At 44.1% G+C, this 11,053-nt stretch overlaps 1 protein-coding gene across 1 annotated transcript; it reads left to right on the top strand.

Moving 5' to 3' along the window:
- The first annotated feature begins 1,592 nt into the window (after window positions 1-1,592).
- Window positions 1,593-3,216, top strand: LOC147610702 (uncharacterized). Its single transcript, XM_086785142.1, has 2 exons — window positions 1,593-1,858; window positions 1,934-3,216. The coding sequence occupies exons 1-2, from the start codon at window positions 1,723-1,725 to the stop codon at window positions 3,103-3,105; spliced, it is 1,308 nt and encodes a 435-aa protein (XP_086641268.1). The 5' UTR covers window positions 1,593-1,722; the 3' UTR covers window positions 3,106-3,216.
- Window positions 3,217-11,053: the final 7,837 nt, after the last annotated feature.

Raw genomic sequence — 11,053 nt, 5'->3', positions numbered from 1 at the left:
CCACCCACGTTTCTCTGTATCGCAGTCCCGACATGAAAGACGTCTTGCAGTAAAAGCAGACAATGGACACGGAGTAAAAGCAGACAATGCACGTGGAGGGAACCTTAGAAACGTACCTGCACCGTGTGGAGGTCGAGGCGAACAGCAGGCGACCCGAATTGATTGGACCCGGCTATTTTTAAATTTTCAAATCCAAGCGTGACGTGACTGGCTATTTTTAAATTCAAGCGTGAACGTCACGCTTGCAAGGAGGAGGCAGTATTTTGAAATAGGCCCCCCTCCTGTGCCCACGTGGAGGGAGGGCCACTCTCCCTTAATCCTGTATAGATGCAACCTTTTTCTATATGGTCTTTCATCTTGGACCATTGTTAACCCATTTTGGGATTAACAGGAATTGCCACTACAATTCTACATTAAATAGTAAAGATGGAGACACCAAAAGTATGTATGATCAATTTATGAAGCAAGAATGTCTAAATTTATAACTTAAATGGATGCCCAAAAATGGTTTGACATAATATTTATGGTGATTCCCGCTCCAAGAGCATGTGGGAACAAGCTAGAATGAACTCCCTGTGAATGTACTTCATGCATATATTATGAGATTAAGTGAGACACATCCGATTTTATGCATGTAAACTTCTATTTAGGCGTCCTACCATGAACAACTGCAATTAGTGTCCTGTTCATAATGTATATATCAGTTGTTACTTATTCTACCCAAAAATAATGTGGCATATTCTTTTAAGCTATCAAGGCATGTGCCACTTCTGCAATGTGCCTATTTTTCCTTTCTTACAACACTATTCTGTTGTGTAGTGTACCAGAATGTAAACTATCTCTTGATTTCCTGCGTTCTCAAGAAATCGATAAACTCATTGGAGAAATACTCTCCCCGTCGTTTGATATCAAGCATTTTATTTGCATGTCTCTTTCCTTCTCGATATTTTGTGAGATTTTCAAGAATAAGATAGTTTTTCTAAGGTTTCATTTTTGTATGTGATGAGTAATGCTTGAAAAAGTCAATGAACCCTCCATATTTAAAGCAATGAAATAGTGACTCCCCATATACTTTCTATTTGCATGCATTCACCCTTCCATATCCTCTCTATTTAAGGCAATGAAATGATGACCCCCCTTTCTATTTGCATGCATTCACCCATATCCTTTCTATTTAAGGTCTCACAATTCTCTATAAAAGGCCTCAAAAAGCATTCAACTAGTAGAGGGAGAGAAAGAGAGGGGTGCGGGGAACTCATGTACTCTGAATATACACCTATAATAAAAGTTATGAATATAAAACATCCAAACCAAATCCCAAATTTATCAAAACTCAAAAAAAAAGACAAATCCACACAGGGACGCACGGTAGAGCCTTTAGATGTCTTGATGATGGGCTTAAGGGTATGCAAGTTCAATCATTTTCTCTAAGCTTCATGACAAATGGACTAAAAACTTGCGTGCCAACTGGCGCACAAAAAAGTTGGCACGTTTTTGTTTTTTTGTTTTTTTTTTTGGGGGGGGGGGGGGGGGGGGGGGCGGAGCGGAGGGGGGCGTTACTTTGCTACCCGCGTCAAAAGAGCCACAGCAGTAAACTTATTTGTGAAGAAGCGAAGTCAAGGTGGCAAGCTTGGGCGGGGTGTGGAGGTCGCTTCCCCTCATGTGGAGGCTCGTGGCGGTGGGCGTGGGGGCCGTGGGGGCGTTTGTGGCAAGCAAGAAAGCATGGGGGAAGCTACAGGAGGCCAAAGGGGAAGGCTCCCCGGTGCAGATCATAGTGAAGGGGGCGACCAGCTTTCAGAACCACATAGGCCCATGGTCTGTAAGAGACTTAACCCTGGGTTTGGCGGCGATGGCCAAGGTAATGTCTATGTAGGCATCTTAGCATCAAATGTTGGCTTCTTGAACCAGTTACTGATCGTCGACATGTGTACAGGTCGCGGAGAAGGAGCCCCCTGTAGAAATGCAGAGTTTCTAGCATGTGCCCAGCATTGGAGAGCCATGGCGGAGGCGGTGTATGTTTTTGACGGATCGTCTTTCTCTCTTATGACTCAGCTGCCGGAGTCTGCATTGGTTCATGCGGAATGGAACCCAGATCAGAACAGTCTCCGCCCCGCTTACGCTGTCTGCATTGATGCCCCCTTCGGGGCCGTCGTGCTCTCCATCAGGGGCACTTCCCACATCATCGACATGCTTGTTGATTCGGGGGCCTCTCCGGAGGATTTCTGCGGCGGCAAGGCGCATGCCGGCTATGTCCACGCCACAGAAGTCCTGCTCAAAGAAGTGGAACCTTACCTGCAGAGGGCGTTCGAGGAGGCCAAGAAGGTCGAGAAGGAGAGGGGTAGCAGCGAGACGAAGCTGGTGTTGGTGGGACACAGCATGGGCGGCGCCATAGCCGTAATGTGCGGATTCAAGCTCAGGAATTCATACCCTGGCATGGAGTGTTGGAGTTTCTCCACTCCTGCTAGTCTGAGTCATGATTTGGCGGTGGAGAGCGCCAAGTTTGCCACTAGTTTTGTGTCGGCGTATGATGTGGTGCCGCATTTTTCCATAGCGGCGGTGGAAGGGCTGAGGCAGCAGCTGGCGGAGTTTGACTGGGAGAATGCGAGGCGCTTGCTGAAGCATGACCCGGACTGGCAGAAGATAGAGAGGGTAGCGAATGCGTTCAAGGGTGTGCAGGGGAAGGTTGGCGAAAGGGTGGACGGCGTGAAAAGCCAGCTGGGTTGCAACGACGGCGACAAGAGCCAAAGCAAAGGGGAAGAAAAGGAGCGAGGCGGTGACGAGGAAGAGCAGCAGCAGGGGAAGAAGCCGCCCGCCCTCTACCCGCCCGGACGCTTGCTGGTGTTGGCAGCAGAGCCGCCCGGGTGCGGGAAGATGCCCGAGATCCGGTCCAACGTGCCCCAGCAGCGCAACTACGGTGCCTACCCTTCCTTCGAGGAGAGCTTGAAGATCAAGTGGAACCTTCTGGAGGCCAAGCACAAGGAGTTCTCGCGGCTTGTGGTGTCCCCTTGGAGCGTCTCCGACCATATGCCCGGCAATCTCTGCGAGGGCCTCGGCTATCTCCAAAGCCATTGCCCTTCCCTCTCGCTTTCTTCTTCTTCCTACTAGAGTTAGCCACACCTCCTTTGCCACCCCTTACCCCACACCACCATATATAGCTGTGTAGAACGGCAAGAGAACCATATCTTAAAATTTCCCATTTCGCAACACTTCTGAATCAGAATTTTATGTGAAGAAAAACCTCTTTTTGCCATTTCAACAGGTACATGACTATTATTATTCGTTGGTTCATTTTATATCACAAATGATCAAGTGCATTCTACAGCGCATATGCGAAGCATAGTAAACTTTTGCTTAACCATGTGTTGTCTTCATTCCTTTATAAGTTCCTTTCTTTCATCTTACGCATTCAATTTCCCTACCTGGATCATTATTGTGGTATATAGATTAATTGGGCTAGATAAATATATTTGAGCTTTGTATTTGACCTGAACGGAGCTAGAGAAAGCATCTATATACGCTCAATGATGAACAAGTGGCACGTTGATGTGCAAACTACCTGGCAAATGAAGCATCCCTTCAAAACAAAGAATTTGGCTGCTTAAAATGAAGAGCTACAAGATGAAGTGGTGGCTAGACTTCACCAGGAGAATGCGTAACTAAAGACACGGGTCTAGGAAGCTCAACAGAAGCTTTCTGATGTCAAAGGCAAGTCTGTACTTGCTCCATCAAAGATAGAGCACAACTTTTTCAGAGGCTCAACTGAGCGTATATAGATGCTCTCTCTAGCTTCGTTCAGGTCGACACCAACCCTATGTATCCATATGGTAGAGCCCTCCATGCACGCCCTCTGTATGCATCCATAAAGTAGAGCCCTCTATGCATGCCCTATATGCATAGAGCGCACTATGTATCCATATTGTAGAGCCCTCTATGCACACCCTCCGTATGCATCCATAAAGTAGAGCCCTCTATGCATGTCTTATATGCATCTATACCCTCTACGCATGTCCTATATGCATCTATATCTTATGCATAGAACTCAAAAAGAGCTCTATGTAGAAGGCAAGAGCCCTCTGCATGCCCTTTCTCTACGCCCTTTTTCTATGTATCGATAAAGTAGAGCCCTCTGTGCATGCCCTATATGCATGCATAGAGCGTTATATATATAGAGCTTAAAAAGCGCTCTATGGTAAGAGCCCTTATGCATGGGTAGAGTATTCTATGCATGCATAGAGCTCAATGCATTTGCATAAAGGGCACTACCTTATGCATAGAGCTTAAAAAGAGCGCTACGTATAAGGTAAGAGACTTCATGGAAATGCATAGACCTTAAAACATTTGCATACGAGCTCTAATTCATATGAAAAAAAGTACTCCCTTAGTACCCAGGGGTGCTCTGTATGCATGCATAGTGCTCTCTATGAGCCCTATGCACGGTTCTACCTTATGGATAGAGCACTCTCTATGCATGTATAGAGAGTGCTTTCTGTATACATAGGGCTCTCTATGGCTCTTTATGAGCTATATCCATGCATAGAGTGCTCTCTATACATGGATATATAGCTCTCTATGCATACATAGCTCATCGGTCTCTCTATGAGCACTATGCATACATAGAGGGCTCTACCTTATGGATAGGGCTCTATATGCATGCATATAGCTCTCTATGAGCTCTATGCATGCATAGAGTACTCTCTATGCATGCATGGGCCTCTCTATGAGCTATGAGTACTCTATGCATGTATAGAGTACACTCTATGTAAGCATAGGCCTCTCTACGAGCTCTATGCATGGATATATAGTACTCTCTATGCATGCATAGAGCAAGCTATGTCCATGCATAGAGCACTCTATGAGCTCTATAGAGCACTTTATGTATACAAAGCTGCATGCATAGAGTAGAGCACCCTCTGCATGCATGGAGAGTTCTATTGATAAGGTAATCCCTCTATGCACGCATATAGCTCATAGAGAGCCCTAGAGAGATCAATGCATGGATAGAGCACCCTATGCATTCACGGAGAGTTATATCAATAAGGTAGATCCCTTTATGCGTAGAGCTTATAGAGATTCCTATACATGCATTCACGGAGAGTTATATCAATAAGGTAGATCCCTTTATGCGTAGAGCTTATAGAGATTCCTATACATGCATAGAGAGCTATTTCCATACATAGAGCTCTCTACTAGAGAGTTCTATACATGCATAAAGAGCTCTATCCATAAGGTAGAGTCCTTTATGTATATGTAGAGCTTATAAAGATCCTTATACATGCATAGAGAGCTATATCCATGCATAGACCTCTCTACTAGAGTGTTCTATACATGCATAGAGAGCTCTATCCATAAGGTAGAGCCCTCTATGCATGCATAGAGCTCATAGATAAAAAGAATGTAGGAGAGAGGGAGAGGTTGAGTTCCTTGCAAGCAAACACACATACACAAGACAGAGAAAGACACAAAAGAGAGATGGATGGTTACATTTTCTTCTATCTTCTTCTCTTCTCTACAACTATAAAATAAAGAGATAAGAGTACATACTATAAGGGAAAGTACTCTCCTACTATTATAACATACAATGGACAGTACACAACTATATGAGTTAGCACTATAACTATGCTATACTCTAGTAATCCAAATATGGTTGTCACATAGTCTATCGTCCCTACAATTGTTATATCACCATAATCTCACCGACCATGCTAGTGGCATAAGTGCGAAAGCTATAACCTATGCGAGTCATCAACACTAGTTGAGCTTTATATCTCAACATCCCCCTCAAGCTTAACTCCACACATTGTGCTCTAAGTAAGCGCCTTCGTGAAGATGTTAGCCACTTGATCCTATGTGCTGATATATACCATATCTACATCACTTACTAGATCTTTTTTTGTCACACAAAGTGATAATTGTTAATCCCATAGGCTTGGATTAACAAAGTTGCTTCTCTATTTGAGGACATTGATAAGTGTTATGTGAAGGCACTATAAAGGTTGTACGTTATGAGATACTGACTAGCCAAGGCTTTAGTAAGTTTTGGGCGCCCAAATATGAATAAGGGCTAGTTGTATAAAAGGCATTTTCTCATAATGGAAACACACAATCCCCCTTTGTGCTATGAGAGCTCTTGCTTTGTCTTGTGAGGGAGAGGGAGAGTGTACTCTAGTGTATGCTCCTCTTCTATGCATGTGTGTGGGAGAGTGAGAGGAAGATTGCCTTGCATTGTGGTGTGAGTGACTACGTGGTGACAGCGTGGAGGTGGAGATTGGAGGAGTGGAGCTTCTAAAAGCGAGCTTGGAGAGTCTCAAGGGACGTGAGCTCGAAGCATACGATAGTTGTTGCCTGTTGCTTCTTCCAACTGTGGATGTGTGGAGTTCCCTCTTGGGAGGTGCAGTAGCCCATAACATTTTTGGCGCCGTTGCCGAGGAAACAACCATTGTTTCTTCCATCCTCTTAGAGCTCTAGCTTCCATTATGCAAGATTTACTATTACCTTTGCATTCGGAGGTGCATTGTGAAAAATTGTGTAGATAAGGTTTGTGTGGAAGAGAAGAAATTAGAGTATTTGAGAAAAATTGTGTGTTTGGAAGTCTGGGTGAGTATTTGGTATTGCCAGTGCATCAAATTGCCCAGGTTCTTCCTACCAAAGAAGTGTTGGTTCAAGCTACTTGGTGAGCACTCAATTGAGTGTTGTAGCTTGGAGAAATTTGACCACCATAGAAACCAGTAGTGAAGAATCCATGGAAGAAGGGCTAAGATTCTCTAGCTTTGGAGAAGAAAAACCAGGTTCTCCTGTGAAGTCGAGCGGAATCTTTGATATGGCCACGGGATTTTTTGGTCTCCAGCACAGCACAGAAGATGAAGCGCAATCTGCGGGTATGGGCCCGTTAACAAGCGTAGGACATGGTCTAAGACCAGATTTACCAACCTAAACTTCTGGCCCCAGGAATGCTAACAGAGTCAGGATTAGTGGAATGACTCCTAGGGTTAGGAGAGGGACAATGAAAATGCTGCCCAGACGGGCCAAATCTTCTTTCCTACATTGGAGGAAGTGAACATTAACATGAAATTGGTTGAACCTCAGTGCCAATTGTTGCGACTACTGGGCTTAAAAAGGCAAGAGCTCGATACGTGAAGAACGATGGCAAAACAGAGAAAAATTGATAATTTAAATATGTTTCGACCATGTGGAAAAGAATAGGAAACATCTAGAAACGCCACTGATAACATGTGGATGGGAATGACAGATGGAGGAATACCATCCTTAGAACCCATAAATGAGAAACGCAAGGCTGATGAAGTCCTCAAAACACAAGAAGAAGTGGACAATATACCTAGGGCATCTGCCTGTAGGAGGAGAGGATTTCCTCTACACGAGAGAGGATATACATGAAATGATCAATGATCCCACATTATTGCATAGCATGGAACTTCTAATTCAACAAAGGCAGGCTGAGGCCGCTAATGATGAGCCAGGTGATGAGGATGTGCTCGGACCCAGCCATAGACCCGAATTGAATAGAAGAACCTATGCAAGAAGAGGATGAGGTCTAGGTAGGGGGTAGCTCCTCGAAGGCCAATTGTGGATCCCAACGTATATCTAAATGTGGTCACACAAGGGCGGATTTGTTGAATATGGATGCACAAACGGGCAGAGGCATGGTTAGGGAACTAGGCACTGCCCTTGAATCTAGACCATCTCAGATGAAGCCACACATAATTTCGAAGCTTGTGTGCAAAAGTTCTTAGAAGATGGGGACCCGATCTAGCACATAGAGATTTTTGAGTCAACCTACGAAACATGTGGGCCGGTAAGCGATGTAACCATGATACATGCTTTTTCTCTGACCCTAGAAGGGAAGGCCCACCAATGGTATCGAACCCTAAAGCCTGAGGATAAAGTTAATTTCACTCGGCTCGATAATGTGTTCATAGCGAGCTTTGCTCGAAGTGGTGATAGATGGAGTCTTGTGGCACAGCTCCACAACATCAAGCAAAAAGAAAATGAGTCTATGCAGAATTATGTTTCTCGTCTCAAACACTTGAACTCAAGATGAAAATTGAGGGAAAGGATAACTGATGATTAGTTATTGCCCTTCTTTTGGAGAGGAGTCAGAGATCATAAGATGTATGATTATCTGGTGTTATCCTGACCGACTAGTCTAGATACGTGCTATAAGTTGGCGATTGAATATGAGGATAACATGCTTGAGTTGCTGTAACCGGAAGACGCCAAGGAAGATTCGATGGTAGTAGCATCACGAGTCTCTAGTCATCAGGATGTGAGATCCAAAAACAAGCAAGTTGACAACATGGCAATTGAGGAACTTAGTATTGTGATTTTAGAAAAGTTGAAAGTCAGGGATGGGAGGGAAGCGTTAGGAAATGCCCATCTCTACCCTCAGAGAGAATTGATTTGGTGCTTAATCCTATAGACAAAATCATACGAGAACCGAATGCCCTCACATAAGGCCAAGGTAGTTACTTTATTGTGCTCACCCACTATCAGAGACTAGGGAACCATGACACTGCCATGTGTAGATATTTGAGGATTTAGCCTTTAGCACAATTGCTAGAACCCAGAGTGCCTCTAGCCTTACCAGCACTACGGATGCAAACCAATGTGACTACAGGGTAGTCGAATACATCCTACTTACCAAGAGGAATGTTTATAATGCAGGACATGTCGCCATTGCCGCCACCTATTTTACCACCACAAGCCAAGGTCAACCAGGTGTTGATTGAGGAGCCCTTGGAAGAGGGAGAAGTCATGCGCGAAGTAGAAGTTATGCATATACACACAGCCTAGAACAGTCCGAATCAACCCCTTCTCTTAGTCTCATATTTGCAGCCTTGCTACATTCCATTGGAAGAGTGCATAGGCTTGAGATCGGTCATCATTGGTGCTTCTATAGCTGTGTATAGTTCACCCCGAATCTTGGTCTTTCAAAGGTCTTGTGTTTGGCTTATCTATAGTCCCGACTACTATGAGGAACCAATGGAGATCACATCGGTATTATGTCTTACAAAATAGCACGCTAGTACTAGTGTTTCAAACCATGGTACAGTGGAAGGAAAAAGACATAAACTCAACTATGAGAAGGGGACCCATACAATGTTTTCATTGTAATGGACCTCATCGAGTAGTGGAGTGTCCTCTAAAAAATGTGACTAATGCTGGCCAAACTTAGTTGATATAGCAGTAGTGAGACCAACACCATGCCAACTCTTTCATGTGGTAAGTTTGGTGTTGATCATCTGATCAAGGACTTCCCATATCACGCCAATGGCTTTGCTTCGATGTCTAACCATGCCACCATCAGGACTATAAGTGTGCAGTCTGGAAATATTGCACCATTGAATGTCCTGACGCGCGCACAAGCGAAACAAGTCAAAAGGAAGAACCCTGGAGGTAGTACAACCTCTAAGACTGTGGGAGAAGGACAAGAGTGAAAAAGGTGGGCAAGGGTGATACCATGGCCATAATTCAGGATGGATACAAGGAAGATACCATTGACACCAGATCCACCCAATCAAAGGAAGAAGATGACCAAGTCCCAAAATCAGATGAGCAAGCGAAAGAGAGACTAGTAATCCCCAAGGGTGTTGGAGAATATCCAAATGCTTCAGAGGAAATAAGGAAGCTTGAGGAAGCTAAGACCCTTGTTGAGGAGTGTCAACGTAACCATGAAGCCAAATTGAGGGCTAACAAGGCCAGGGATACAATGTACACACGAAATGAGCTATTAAAAGAAAGGAAGTTGGATGTGCCTACTCCAGTTCTAGAAGGGTCCGAAGAAGGAACTCATAGTGACCTGATGGCAAGAATGTTTGAGGAGGCAGATCAAGAATTGTTGATCCATTCATTCCCTAGGATTGAATATGAGACAAACACGTGGAAGGAGCCCTCACTTTCTAGAGAACCTAGAGATATAGGCAATCTCTTAACAATACTATCTACAACCGTAAAAATGCTGCTGGGACCATTGCTACGCAACACACCGACATTGTGGGAGGATGCGTATTGGCACAACCTAGGAATTCAAGTTAGATTACCCAGTTTGCTTTGCCAGTAGACAACTCAATGATGTAGAAATAAACTACACCTAATTGAGTGTGAGGGGTTGGCCATGTTTTATGATGTTAAGAAATATAGACATTACTTATTGACCAACAAGTTTGTATTCTGTGTTGATCACCAGGCCTTATTATATCTAGTGAATAAGCCATGTACCATGGGGAGAATCACATGATGGTTGCTTCTTCTCTTGGAATTTGACTTTATGGCAGTAGTGAGAAAAGGAACACAACATGTTTTGGCAGAACATATGTTTAGAATCTGAAACAGAGAACCTGAACTGGCATTGATGATGACCTCCCAGATGCATGTCTGTTCAAAATTGATATGGTGCCTAAGTGGAGCGATTAAATATCAGAGTACCTAGCTCATGGTTTTCCACAAGATCTGCTGTTGAACAAAGATAAGATACGTCGGCTTATTAAGCTGGACACACCATATCAATTGATCGCGGGGGAGAACTATACAAGCTGCGCAAAGATGATATCCTCTAGAGATGTGTGCGAAAAGATAAATTTGTCAATCCACGATATTAGAAGAAGCACACTCAAGAATAGTCGCCACCCCAGAGGACATTTTGTTGGAGTAGTTACTCGCAAAGTACTCCGAGTAGGGCTATGGTGGCATACATTATTCGGGGATGCCATATAATTTGTGAAAAGATGCAAGGAACGTCAACGGTTTGCTATTCCGCAGGACAGAATGCCACTTCCCCTTGTAATTGTGAGATAACCCTTTGAGAAGTGGGGTATTGATTTTACTGGACCCATTAGTCCAATAGCACATCCGTCCCCAAGCTCGTTATGTGATTGTGGCCACGGATTATTTCACCAAGTGGGCAGAGGAGAGAGCCTCTAAAAAAGTTGATGCTCAAACCACAACCAAGTTCTTGTATGAGCAGATCATTTCCAAATTTGGTTGCCCAGTAGAATTATTCGTTGATCAGGGTTCACATTTCATCAACAATTAAGTGATT

The sequence above is a fragment of the Cibotium barometz genome, chromosome 48 (assembly GCF_041138505.1).
Source record: "Cibotium barometz isolate CiBa-2024 chromosome 48, ASM4113850v1, whole genome shotgun sequence".
Lineage (NCBI taxonomy): Eukaryota > Viridiplantae > Streptophyta > Polypodiopsida > Cyatheales > Cibotiaceae > Cibotium > Cibotium barometz.
This window is presented reverse-complemented; position numbering and strand designations above follow the sequence as displayed.

Coding starts and splice junctions, on each gene's coding strand:
- LOC147610702 (XM_086785142.1), top strand. CDS start 1,723: ATGGGGGAAGCTACAGGAGGCCAAAGGGGAAGGCTCCCCGGTGCAGAT. Junction 1,859..1,933: donor GTTTGGCGGCGATGGCCAAG/GTAATGTCTATG, acceptor ACATGTGTACAG/GTCGCGGAGAAGGAGCCCCC.